The sequence below is a fragment of the Camarhynchus parvulus genome, chromosome 3, assembly GCF_901933205.1.
Source record: "Camarhynchus parvulus chromosome 3, STF_HiC, whole genome shotgun sequence".
Taxonomy (NCBI): domain Eukaryota; kingdom Metazoa; phylum Chordata; class Aves; order Passeriformes; family Thraupidae; genus Camarhynchus; species Camarhynchus parvulus.
The window spans coordinates 81,556,019-81,570,100 of NC_044573.1; the positions used below are offsets into that span (position 1 = coordinate 81,556,019).

Below are 14,082 nucleotides of genomic sequence, written 5' to 3' on the forward strand. Positions count from 1 at the left end.
CAAGTCTGAGTCCCTTTGTTGTCAATGAAGAGAAACAGACACTTCTAGTGGTTATCAGTTTTATTCTCAAGAAGGTATCTTAACCAGATCAGGTAGGCTGTGTCCATAAAGTGTCTGCTTCTCTTACTGACTGAGGACAGAACTGTGGATGCAGATGTAGGTGTCGGTGTCTGCCTTGCTCATGTCTAAAATTAGGAGAGGTGGATCTCCTCCTCAGTGCCTCTCATCAGCTCCATCTTATTAGGCCCTCCCTGTGTTATTCAACAGTTACTAGGACAAAGCTGAGTAAAATGTGGTAACTGCACCATTCTGTTACAGTACACAAAAAAATAAATAACAGCCCTATTACACATATATGACTATAAAATTTGGGCTAGCATATTTACTCAAAATTATATTGTGCATATAATTCATTCTATCCTCCTTTCATGTAACAACACTGTTAAAATTCTTAACTTCTCCATAGTTGAACTGAGAGATTTTGATTTTACTGATGGATCCACTAAGTAAAATGCCATTTTAATCTTCTTGTATTGCTATTGGTCAACTAGTGTTAATTGTGTGTATGGTGTTAAAAATGTGACTTTTCCTTCTTGGAGTATACTCTTTTTTGGTGAATGGCATTCATCAGTAAGAGAATAAATCCAGTAGTACTCACTCCTTTGCCATCTACCATATTTACAGGAAATACAGGAGTGAGAAAAGTTGGAAACATAGGCAGTTATGTCATCTGAATAATGTGATTGTAGTAAATCCCATAAAACTGAATATAGAAGTGAAAGGAGAAACATAAGTATTTGTGCCATAATATTCAGCAGTAGTAGTAATTAGCATTTTGATTGCCTTTTTATTATCAGTTCTGTGAAAGAAATTCATGTGAATAGCAAATAAACAAAAATAGCCCTATGGACTATAGAGAATTCAGTTCAAATGGGTCAGCCATAGTGTTCTAAAATTGCTGTATGATTAACAATATTTGACATGCAGTTTGTTTTCTGTCCGTGCGATTGCAACAACAGTTCCAATTGTAGCCACTTTTTTCTTTTCTTTTCCTTTTTCTTTCTTTCTTTGTTTCTTTCTTTGTTTCTGTTTTTTATACAGAAGACCATCAAATGAATTGTCACAATACTCGAATAATGCAAGACACAGAAAAAGACGATAACAATAATGATGAGTATGATAATTACGATGAACTGGTGGCCAAGTCATTGTTAAATCTTGGCAAAATTGCAGAGGATGCAGCATACAGAGCCAGGACAGAATCAGAAATGAACAGCAATACATCTAATAGTCTGGAAGATGATAGTGACAAAAATGAAAATATCGGTCGAAAAAGTGAGCTGAGTTTAGATTTAGACAGTGATGTTGTTAGGGAAACAGTGGACTCCCTTAAATTATTAGCACAAGGACATGGTGTAGTGCTTTCAGAAAATATTAATGAAAGAAATTATGCAGACAATACTTCACAGCAAGACAATAGGAATATGAACTTTGTAATGCTAGGAAAGCCTGTGAACAATGGACTTACAGAAAAAATAGTGGAGGAGAGTGATGAAGAGGTATGTCTCAGCAGTTTGGAGTGCTTAAGGAACCAGTGTTTTGATCTGGCTAGGAAACTCAGTGAGACAAACCCACAGGAAAGAAATCAACAGCAAAACATGAACACTCGTCAGCATGTCAGGCAAGAAGATGACTTCCAAGGAAGAACACCAGACCGGAATTACTCTGATATGATGAACCTAATGAGGCTTGAAGAACAGTTGAGCCCCAGATCTAGGACTTTTTCTAGCTGTGCCAAGGAGGATGGTTGTCACGAAAGAGACGATGATACCACCTCTATTACTTCAGATAGGTCTGAAGAAGTGTTTGATATGACAAAAGGTAACTTAACCCTGCTTGAGAAAGCAATTGCTTTGGAAACAGAGAGAGCAAAAGCCATGAGAGAAAAAATGGCAGTGGAAGCTGGAAGGAGGGATAATATGAGATCATTTGAGGAACAGTCTCCAAGACACCTTTCTGGAGATGACAGGAAGCCTAAACCAAGTGACGGCCATGTCAAAAAGCCATATTATGGTAAAGGTAATATTTCTATATACCGTATGTTATGTCATGAGAAAGTGTGAGCTAACATGTTAAGTTTTTGCATAGATTTCTGAAATGAAGTTATTAATTCCACATAATGGGAACTTTATTAAAACTGTAGTATGACATGATTGTAAAATCGCATCATGCTATGATTATAAAATGAAAGAACTCATTCTGCAGTGTTAGAAATATGTACAGTATATCATTGGCTAAATTAAAATAGCAACTTCTCAGGGAAACAAAAAAAGAGATGATGTTGAAAGAGGCAAAGATTTTTCTCAAGGTTTTAATATATTTTATAATTTAAAAAGAGAATTGTGTTGCAAACTATATTGAAGAGGGTGGGTTTATGTAGCAGATAGTCAATCAGCTATGAAGTGCATATATTACAGATTGGATTGGGTAGGTGGCATTGTGACTTATAAAATTATCATTAAATGACAGTTATTGATGAAGCCTCTCCTGTCTAAAATGTAGAATGGCCTGATAGAAATTGAACAGTATCAAAATGACCGATAACATAAGATAAGGGCAGTGACTGCACATTAATTATCTTAAGATACTAAGGTAATGGAAAGCATTTGCTATGCAAGGCATGGTGTGGCCTGGGCTGAGATCAATAGCAATTTCTTTCTTATGTGCATTCCACTTCACTGGTTTCATTCCATTGTGGAAACAGTTAAGGTGCTGCCTTGACCATAATTCAATACAAGAGAAAAAAAAAACCCCAACAAAAACCAAACTGAACAAAAATAATCACAACAGACTAAAGGTTACCTTTAGAATGCTTTTTAATTTGCAGGACAATCATGGTGATGGTGTGTTTATATTATGACACCTCTCTTCAACGTGTTTACATCTGTACATGTAGGGCCATGTTGTATTAAGTGTTCAATACCTCCTGAGATTCACTGAACACCCCTGATTCCCATTGACTTTAGTGGAAGTTGAGGACGTGGTATTTCTTGGGAGATGCTAAACAGGGACTAAGTTTATTTTATATTTGTTGCAAAAATATTTGGTTTGCTTTCTACAATTAAAATGGTGGGCATTTTTCTCTTTTTTTATAAATCTCTGTTTTGAAAAAGTAATCTGCCTGTGACATTCATGTAGGCAGACAACATCTTGATCCAAGAAAGTTTTGGTCATTTTTCACAAGTCTTAAACAAAAGTAATGATCAGTCTTTTAGAAAAGCATGTAAATTACTGATGTCAAACACTGCTGCAATGTGTTTTAGTGAAGGTTTGTTTGTTCTAACCACAAATATATAGTCCAGTGTATGCTGTAGTAACTTCGGGTATTTGGGGAAGACAACTTTATTTAGTTAGTGTGTTACTGCATAGCCATGTGGATGTTGTGCTAAATGTTGTTCACATATGACCTATTATGGATGCATTTCCCTGTGAGTATGTGTCTCTAAAAACACAGAAAACATGGCAAACAAAAATTAATTTAGAACAGTTTTTAAATTCTGGTATTGTTCAGTCTTTCCAGTCTATATATAGCTGGGAAAACCTTTTTGCATATAGGCCTGCTGTCTCAAAAAGACTATATTATTTCTGATAGTGAGAAATATATGGATATCCTATTTTAGTAAATTCTGTAGCTTCTTTGAACGATCCTATTTCTTGGGAGCTGCAGGCTGAATTGGTAATAGGTCCAAGGCTCACCAGGGACTAAATACTGTGGGAGTTTGGACCATGTAATTTTGTGGAGTGTATCATTCTTGACCTTTTAAATAGAAAAAGAAAAGAAAAATCCCTTATTTAGAATAAAACCAAACACAAAAAACGCCCCAACAAAAAAAAAAATCCTAACCAAAAAAAAACCCAACAAAAAAAACCCCAAACCAAACCAAAACAACAAACCTGTGGGAAACATTCTGGTAGTTGTTAAGAGAAGAAGCTTGAAGTAAGACAGTTTCTTGTATCATTTGTTCTCCAGTCACATGTTATCTTCCAAATAATGCTGGAAGAGATACCTTCAGAGATATATGGTATAGTTAGGTGGAAACTTTCTTGGGAACACAGGTTTGCAGTGAGAACTGCCTCTTGGCTTCACAGTTCACTGAAACAACCATTATGGGACAACTAACCATTTCCCCCCTGCCATTTTAAGCTTTCTAAACAGGTTTTCTTCTGAAATGTATGCATTTTGAAACCTTTTAAAGTCCTTTGACACCCTTCACCCAGGAAATACTAACATTGTGACATGGAATGGGAAAAGGTTGCAGAGTTCAGTAAAACTGCAATATCTCTCCCAAATAGCAGAAGAGGATTTACAGAACAGTATCCAGTGTTTTATAAAAAGTTGTGAAAAGTTTACTCAAATGTCTTCCATTAAAAGCAATGGGAAATTGTGCAAGTGCAATTTTATGCAAGTTTTGAAATCATTAAGAGTAGTATACAGCATCTTTTCTGACTCATTAGACCATAAAGGCTCTTAAGGCTCTGATATGTGCTGTAACTTTATGATATAGACTTGAATACAGAGCAGGATTTGCTTGATGCTGTAGGATGCAAGTGTCTAGATCCTCAGCTGCTCTAAATTACAATACCTTCACTGACTTTGGTGGAGTTCTAACAATGTCGAGTAGCTAAAGTTCCTCTAGTTTAAAGTCTCTAAAAAGCCATTATGGTCTATTAATCATCTACATTTTTTTGCAGTCCTTGAATATTGTTATATTTACATAATTTATATTTCATTTACATTATCTATTCACTTATCTAATACTTTTACACATCCCAAAGTACTTGACTTGATGAGTTGCTTAGAGTTGTGTATGTATGTAGCTGTGGGCTTGCTGTTCTAGTGGTCTCAGCACAGGCCTATCTGGCAGGAATTCAAATCCCTCCTCTGACATTTGCTCCTTCTGTGGCCTTGGGTTTAACTTCTTGATCTCTTTCTTCAATTTCTTGATGTATGACATTATGGTCTTTCCAGAAGTGTTGTGATAACTGTGTAGCACATTGGAGATAGATTTATATATTTATTTGTTGTTAAAGAGCATGGAACAAAGATCTGTGTTCTACAGTTCACATGCAAGTTAAGTAAAATAAAACTATCATAATTAGGGGTTCTATTTGCAAAATGTAAGGTTTAAGTATGATATTATATTTTAAGAATGGGTTTAAAACATGGAGAGTCATTACAAGGAGGTAAAGATTTTCTGTAAAATGAAGCTATTTTGGAAGAACTTGAAAAGTAAAAGTATATATAAAACCTACCAGAAGGAAGTCAGAGAAAGATAAGTCCAAAACAGAATGTGAACTCTGGATTGTATTGATTCATGATGAAAAGAATGGGTTGTCCGTGAAGTTCCACAAGTACTGAAATTTCCCCCTATTGTACTGAGGATTCTGTTTGTTGAAGCTGAGATGGAATTTAATGTAAAAAAGGCTTAATGGAAAACAAGTAGCAAAATCTTATTTTATGGAGATGAAAGCATAAATAGTGAAGCAGAGAAATTACAAGAGCAACATAAAATCATTAAATGAGGGTAGTTCAGACTGGGTACTGAAAGGAATGTTGGACTAAAAAAGATGTTGGTGATCTTGAGCCAAAACTGGAGCAGTTTGAATATCCTGAATTTTATCCCTTTAATACTGATACAAAAATCAGCAATAATGTCCAAAACCTGGCAACTGTGGTCAAGATGATAAGATGTAATTTGTATCATGTGCTTGTCTGGAAGAATAGATGTTCTACACATGTTCTGTTAAAAGCAATAAGCAGATAAAGTTATGTGAGAAATTTCTAAATCAGGTTAATGACACCAGTATTCCATTACGTCATTGGCAGAAAACTTTATTTTGTGGAAAAAGTGTCTAGGTAGACATTTCTTTGATTTGTAGGCAGAAGTTCCAACAACATTCTAAAAGGTCATTAACCTTCCAAGCATATGAATATTCAAATGTTACATATGCATGTTGGTAATGGCCCAGATTTACACGCAAGCGATGCTTTCAGTAATTCTGATTACAGTGTTTACTCCACCATAATTTATTGAAGATCAAGGAATATTTATGTAATTTTACCACTTTGTAAGGAATTTAAAGAAAACAATAGTAATTTTCTCATTGTGCCTTGGAAAAGGGATTTTTGTGGTATCATTATGCTGAAGAGCTGGGTTTGCTACTCTCAGGACATTGAACTGCTATGACAGTACATTTGCAGACCTTAACACGTGAGGCAAGTAAGAATGTAAAGAAGGGAAATTCCAACTAAAGTTTCCAAATGACCTTTCACCCTTGATCTAATGCTTGCCAGCATAACATTGATTGACAATGGTACAGCTTTGCTATAAAAAGGTCATTTTCCAATCACTGTGAATGGATATTGCCGTGATCATGGGAGCCTGCAGTCTGAGAAGAAGATAACAGGATAAAAGTGACAGAACTGTGATAAGAAATAGAAGGGGTTTTTTTTCCAGTTTTCATAATAACATTTACCAAAGAGTAAATGACATGATTAAATGAACCTTCTTACAGAAATGTGAAAAGACTCATTCACTTGACACATTTGTTGTAAATTATAGATCCCTCAAGAACAGAAAAGAAAGAGAGCAAATGTCCTACCCCTGGGTGTGATGGAACTGGCCATGTAACGGGGCTTTACCCCCATCACCGCAGTTTGTCAGGATGCCCACACAAAGATAGGGTCCCTCCAGAAAGTAAGTTCACATTCTTTCATGGAAACTGGGGATAAAACGACAAAAACTTTTCTAGCATGCTTTTTAAACCTTTTATTTAAAAAATTAATTTCATTTTTCAGTATGGTTTGTCTCAAGTTAGTCAACTGTTCTGTGTTATACTTTTTCCTTTATTCCATCATTTCCATTCTTTACTAACTTTACACTAAAAGAACAACTTTTAAAGCTGTATTCTTTGATTTTGAGAATCCTAGGTTATTTTTTAATAGACATATTTAGTCAACAGAGAAAAAGGTTTCCAGAAGATGTGCACTGCTTTTGCTTCTGCGTGCTAATGTCGCATCAACTGTCCTTATTGTCTTGTACAGGAATAATTATTCCTGAAAAACTTGCAACCCCTTTCCGTTGTTATTGTTGTGTCTGAAACATAATTTATATTAAACTAGTGAATATTATAAAAAATAATAATTTGGCTGTTTACTTAGCTACAGAACTCAGGATTTTGAGCAAACAACCCCTCTCAGTCACATGGGGGGAACTTCCTGCCATGTCAGCAAATTCTGTGCATAGGAAGTTCACCCACATGAGCTCATGGACACCCACCTAAAGACAGAGTGCTTCTCTTCTGGAAGTCACCTCCTTGTCTGATGAAATCAGCATAGTTCTGTTGAAGCTGGTTACTCTGTGCTGGTTTTCATCCGGAAGTGTCTAGCTAAGATCCAATTATCTTTCACACCAGTTTTAAAATGGAGTTGTGGATTCCATTCCATATGGACCTAAAATCCTCACTGTCCGTTAGCACTTCTAGACTTAACCTCAATGAATTTGCAACAGCCTTAAGGAAGTGTTGTAAAGATGGTCAGAACTAAAATGGTCCCCAGTTTCCAAAGGAAAGTAGATTCTGATGGACAGGAAAACAGAAGTAGATTAGCACTGCAAGAGTGGCAGACATACAAGTCTCCTCTTTCCTGGTACAGTGGCTTCTTCCAGAAGTAAAGTAATGAGAAAGTGCTTTAGGAAACTTTGCTGTAGTTTGGTTGGTCTCTGAATACAGTAGAAAAAAATAAAGTAATTTCTCTGCTTTCCAAGACCCTGTAATTTTCTGAAACACAAATATTTATTCAGTTGCTCAAAGTTCTATCATTTTTTCAAACGGTAAATAAAAAGCTCTTTAGAAGACTTTGCAAATCAAAGAAGAATATAGCTTTAAACTGTTTGCATGCTCTTGTACCTACTAAAATGACAAAGGTGAGCTCATCTTTTTTTTTCCTGTGATGTTGGCCTTGTGAAGCATGTTTCAACAACAGCTTTAAATATTAGGAATTTCAGAGTGAACTTTTGCATCTATACACATTTTATCACACTGATGATGGGGTGATGATGATGATGGTTATCTCTTAATGAGTATACATGGTTTAATTCTCAAGTCTCTGAACAGCTTTTATTCAGTTCTTAACTCAGTCAACAAATCTACTGATTTTATTAGATCCTTTTTTTTTTTTTTTGAGTGAGAACTAAATACAGGCTTCCAGACCACTTCTTGTGTGAGAAAATGAGAACTTCACAAGGGCTGGATAGCCTTTTTCCCATTGAATGATGTACTGCTATCCAGCTCCGAGACATGGATTCAGATATGCCTCATGTCATAAAAAACTCTTCAGTGTTCCCAAAAAGTTCTTGATAATTTGGCCCTTCATAGCATGAGCTTTATGATTTAGAGGGGTACTGCTCTGAGCAGCCTTGGAGTAAGTTTTCCATCCAGCTTGCAGTGGATGCAGATGTAAATCCGTTTACTTGCTTAAGCTTGTACCACTTATTTCTTTTTTACATTTTTTTTCTGCCATCCCTCAATTTTTAAGTACTTAATTTTGGTTCTTAGTATTTTGAAAAAAAAAATTCACATTTGTAGAGAACACAAGTGAAAAATAGAGCATCCATTCTGCTCACTATGTAGATATGAACGATATATCTATGTGGAAGTGAGCAGAACTGGCCCCTAGCTCAATCAGGCTGCCTTATAGTTAGGGTTAAATTCTCTTCAGGGTTGTACTGAGGTGTGTTTCAAATTACTCAATGTTCTACCAGTATAACTTGAGAGCAGATTTTCAGCTCATGAGTTTAATACTGTGTTTATAAAGCTATGTATTAAGAATACATACATTTCCTGAAAGAGTTTTCCAGTCTGTAATTTTGTTTTTGTATGGTTGCTAGCTCACTCTTTACTGTTGAGCTGATCTTTTCTCAGTGGTTTTGTATGAAGAAGATGTTGGGCGTCTTCTGCTTCACTGTTGCACCAGAGATGCATTTGTTTATAGGTTCTGTAACCTCCATAACTTTCACTGTTGCCCTGTGTTAATGAGCATAGGGTCACACAATACTTAGTTTCCTCATCAGGCTTTATTGGCTATGTGTGTCACGTGTATTTTGAGGAATGCTGGTTGTTAATGAATCCTGCTTTGTTTTAAAATGGTTTCATATATACTGGGATTTGATTTTTTTTTTCTTGTTTTCATACTCTGCTGTTTTCTCTTACTCTCCTTGTCAAGTTCTTGCCATGCATGAAAATGTTCTTAAGTGTCCTACACCAGGCTGCACAGGCCGGGGCCACGTAAATAGCAACAGGAATTCCCACCGAAGGTAAGGATGCCGTCGCTGGACACCAATCTAGAGGGAACAGTGCCTCCCAACTGCAGCCCTTCTAGCAGTCCATTGGTGGGGGGGAGTGAGTGTGTGTCGTTGTTCTGTTCTGAGGATTGACAGATGGTGCTTCGTGTGCTTTATCCATTTTAAGGAGTAACATTTATTCATGTATTTTCTGAGGAGAATGAGTGCGTTTGCTGTAGTATGGATGAATTGATCCACGGAAGACATTTTAAGCATCCTTAGCTTTTTGAGTGGACTTTTTTTTTCTTTTTGTTTTGATATTTGCTGAACAGCAGTTGTACAAAACAAGTGGTATGACTGCTCATGGGTGTGTTGTAGGGAAAAAGAAGATTTTTTTCAACATTGTCAGGACTGGGACAGAGTTCTTATTCTCACACTTCACTCTCCTCAGAGATTTTTTTCTAGTGCATGAAAAAACCCACTCTAATCCTAAATTATTGGAGTTTTTTTATACATGAGAAGCAGCATTTTAAATACACAGCTGTTAACTTTCTTACTGACCACAGTCTTAACCCATAAGTACTTATTCAGCTAAAACTGAATGAGAATCTTGGCTGTTTAAGAAACATTAAGAACATGTCTCATTACACTTAAAAATGAAAAGGCAGAAATAATAGAAGTTAGTAGTCTAGTAAAAAAAAGAAAAGATCAAGGAAAAAAGCAACTTGTCCATAGCTTCCTAAGATCAGTAATAGATTCTTAGAGAAGGGATGCTACTGCAAATTAAATTCCATCAAACAAATTTTGAAAACGTCACTTTAGTGTTCTGCATGTCATAATTTTCCCACAGAAAAAGAATAAAATCTTGCCTATTCTTTTATAATTTTAAGAAGCCAGAAAATTTAAGAGGATAAGAGGGTAAAAGGAGCTGTGCCATGTTCCTGTTATTGAATTCCTTTTTACTGTTAATTGTAGCATGAAGGCTTAAGGGAGTACAGGCACTGGACATTCAGTCTTACCAAGCCCCTCATATCAGCTGCGTTTCCCCCAGAAGACTCTTGTGGGTACCAGCCTGTCTGCAATAAGCTCTGCTATCCCTTCTCTGCAGTGACTCTGCCAGTAGATGCAGCAGAAACCTCTGAGAAGGCTTTATGGGAATTACTGCTGCTTGAAGCAGCATTCTCTTCTGGCCGAATATCCACTAGAATATTTGAGGTGTCTGAGGAAGAGCATGTCAGTGGAGTGCAGCTGCCCCCTGGCATAGCTCCAGAGCTGCACAGAGCTCCCTCACCCTCTGCAGAACTAGGGCAGTGAGGGCGGGCGGGGGGAGCACTCTGCAGTCTGTGCTCACCTCCTTCTACAGCTTTTGGGGCATTTTTCTCTAATTCACTTTTTTTTCCTTTATTTTTCCACTTATTTCCTGTAAAGAAGGGAACATCTGGGAATGCTCTAATTTGCCTTTCACTTTAATTTCTATTCCTGTGGAGAGCACAGAGAGCTGCGGTCACATAAGCATGCAATAGACTATGACAAGGAAAGGAACTCCTCCATTGTCAGGTCACAGGGTTTTACAGCTTCACTAAGAGCACCATCTGCTGGCATCAGTATATTTATTTTTCTCAGTTCTAAATCTTCCATAAGAATCAGGCTTATTATTGCCACTTCAATAATAGTTCAGCATTAGCAAATTTAATTGAATTTCCAGTGCAGAAGTGCTTTTCATTTTACATCATCTACTATTAGAAAGCATACTTTAGTGGCTGAAATTCATGAACAAACACTAACATTTGACATGTAGATTTAGCAACCCAAGGCAAAATTTTGCATTCATTTATATGCCTAGCAAAAAATATTGGAGTTAATGGAGCTGAATGAGGTGTGAAGCAGCACAAGATTAGGCCTATATGGTGTTGTCATTTAATTGTCTTCAGGAGCCATTTCATTGGCAACGTTTGTAGATGCATAAAGGTCACAAGTCTGCTAGCAGAGCTGCACAGTAGATTCCAGTTTGTATTCTCCTCTCCTACTGGTATGTTCCCTGGCTGACATCCATGAATAATCTACCCGTGTACTGTGAGAGAAGAAGAGCAGATGTAAGATTTACCATGCAACTTTGAAAGCAGAAGAAAAGAAGTCTATTCTAAAGAAAATAGACATGATCAAAACATTTTTGGAAACCCTTTTCCTTCAGATTCTTCCTGATGCTGGCTAAGGAGGAGAAGGAGTAATTGGATCAGTGCTATAATGTGAAACTATGCAGGACAAGACAATTAAATTTCCTTTCTGTAATTGCAGCCTCTCTGGATGTCCTATTGCTGCAGCAGAGAAACTGGCTAAAGCTCAAGAGAAGCATCAGAACTGTGATGTGTCAAAATCAAACCAGGCATCAGATCGGGTTTTAAGGTATTAGAAATCACTATAATACTTATTCTTATGCAGAATTCATCACACATTCACCTAATCTGAGAATTTATATTTATATACATTGTATATACATATATATCTCCTTTAAAGAAGAGTTAGAATTAGGGCTTCTGGATCCAATTCTCACAGTGTATTTTTCCCACTCAGTTTTCATGGGGGAGGGTTGGTAATTATTTTGGCAAATACATGTAAAGCTGAAAAGCTCATTTTTGTCTTAGGCATTGTTTGGTGTAAAGATGACTGCTGGAGTGCAAAGTCTAAGAACAGTGTGAAAAAAGTTGGTATCTTTTGGGAATAAACTAATATTTACCGGTAAGTCTTGGTTTTTTCAGCAGGCTTTTACTAGTAAATATCAGTTTAAATTAAACCAGAAGCCCTATCTGCATTACCAAACTGGTAAACTTTTGGCAGGACACTTGGAAAAGTACCAGGTATAGCTTAGATTCCAAAGTAACATCAGGCTTAGTTCTTCGTCTCTGTTCCCCCCATTCTTTGCCAGGAAGGACAGAGAGAAGAAAAAGAGACTTGTCTAAATTTTCATATGGAAGGGACCTTTAACCAATTTTATATGATTATACACCTTTTCTTCATCCATGTAGGATTCTGCATTTATCTGAACTTGCATCCAGCTTTGTGCTATTGTCTCCGCTTTTGAGATATGTGGGTGGAAAAAATATTATTTCTAAGGAGTTGAAGTGTGAAGGATGCATGTAAAGCAATCAAACTTCGGCATGATCGTACCATCCTTACGCTGATGATGCCCCAAAAGCTGCAGAATTTCTCCATGGATACTGCAATATCTGTGGGCTGGGATAGGTACATCCCTCCCAGCTGCCTCAAAGAGTGCGGATGAAGTGCTGCAGCTTTAGTTCCCAGAATTTCCTACTTATCCCATAGTTCTCAGTCTTTAGCTGTCTTCTAGATTTAAGAACTGATTGGGCTACTTAAAGTTTTCTACTGTATTATCAACACCATTCTTTGAATATTCTCTTAGAAGTTCATCTAATCTTGATGGTCTTTTCAAAAACCAGCATTTCCATGGAGCTGGAAACATAGAATTATGGTTCATATCTACAGAAGATTTTTCATCATTCCTGTTGACTATGCTCTCCTTCCGCAGATCTGTTTTTATCTTAACTGCCCCTAATTCAGTTTGCACAGTTTGGCATACAACACCCCACAGAGGTTTCTTAGAGAAGAGTTCTTCAAATCCCATTAGAAAAAAAACCTCCACTCTTTGAGGAATAAAACAGTTTCTCACTTGATGGAAAAAGACAGATCAAAAATGCAGTGGCTTTTACCAGTGCTCATTACAGAGAAGCCACTGAAGTCGGTTGCCGTAGAAGGCAACTGCTCAAAAGCAGCATCCAGTTTGCTGACAAACTCCCTAGGATTGTTCTGCAGTCTTAACTTCACTTGTGAGCTGCCTTGTGTTTCAGGTTTTGTAGGCAACTCAGATAATTCTTTCATCTTGTCTCTTGCTTCCTTTTTACCTTTAAGTCATTGAAGTATTTAAGATGAACTTGGCAGTTATTTATAATATTTGCGTGCAGGCAATTGATGGGCAGACAGAGATGTTTTAAGAGTAAATCTTGAATATTTGTCTTCATCCCAGTTTCCATCCCACCTGCATTTGAAAGTTCTTACTTAAAAAGAAATCAAATTCATAGGAGTTCTATTCAACTGAAATTTTGGATTTGCACCAAATGTTCAGGATCTGAATTGCAGGTTTTTGGTTAAATATAGATTATCTTGAAACAGGATCAAACTATTATTCATATCAGCTCATTGTATAAATAAGCCCACTGTATTTTGTGAGGAAGAAGTGTCTAAAGGAATAAGCATACATAAATCAAAGGGAATAGTATGACTAATATGATTTTTAGGTGATCTTTACATAAATATCTTGAATAAATTTTATGGTAATAAATTCATTCAGAAAAACATGGTATCATATTTAGAACCTGTTTCTTACTATTGAGCACATTTCACTTTGTTAGTCAACATGATGATACTTCTGATCTCAACTGAATTGATGTTCCTATGATTGTTCCTTCCATTTCCTCTGGTTATAAATGCAGTAAGGAAAAAAAAAGAGAAGAAAAAAGAAGAAAAGTGAAAAAATATATATGCTTCTTGATTCCAGCAGAAGCACCTCAGGTGGGCTGTTCATCATCCTCACCTCTTGCTACATGCAGCAGGTAGACATGCAGCATTGTGCAGCAATTGCTTCCTATGACCCAGTCATGTAACACTTTATTATATAGGTAGGGTTTGCAGGATCTGCCTTCTTTGAGCTGATAGCTTCTGTGCCCAC

At 36.6% G+C, this 14,082-nt stretch overlaps 1 protein-coding gene across 17 annotated transcripts in view; it reads left to right on the forward strand.

Annotated features, from left to right (window-relative positions):
* Positions 1-14,082, forward strand: part of MYT1L (myelin transcription factor 1 like) — a 310,332-nt gene that overhangs the window by 225,536 nt on the left and 70,714 nt on the right. For 10 of the 17 annotated variants that reach the window (XM_030946699.1, XM_030946700.1, XM_030946697.1 and 7 more), the window contains 4 exons: positions 1,102-2,079; positions 6,624-6,758; positions 9,284-9,374; positions 11,637-11,744. In XM_030946699.1, coding sequence (XP_030802559.1) covers positions 1,102-2,079; positions 6,624-6,758; positions 9,284-9,374; positions 11,637-11,744 — 1,312 coding nt within the window. The remainder of the gene's footprint in view (positions 1-1,101; positions 2,080-6,623; positions 6,759-9,283; positions 9,375-11,636; positions 11,745-14,082) is intronic. The other 7 variants (XM_030946703.1, XM_030946714.1, XM_030946713.1 and 4 more) reach the window with 4 other exon arrangements.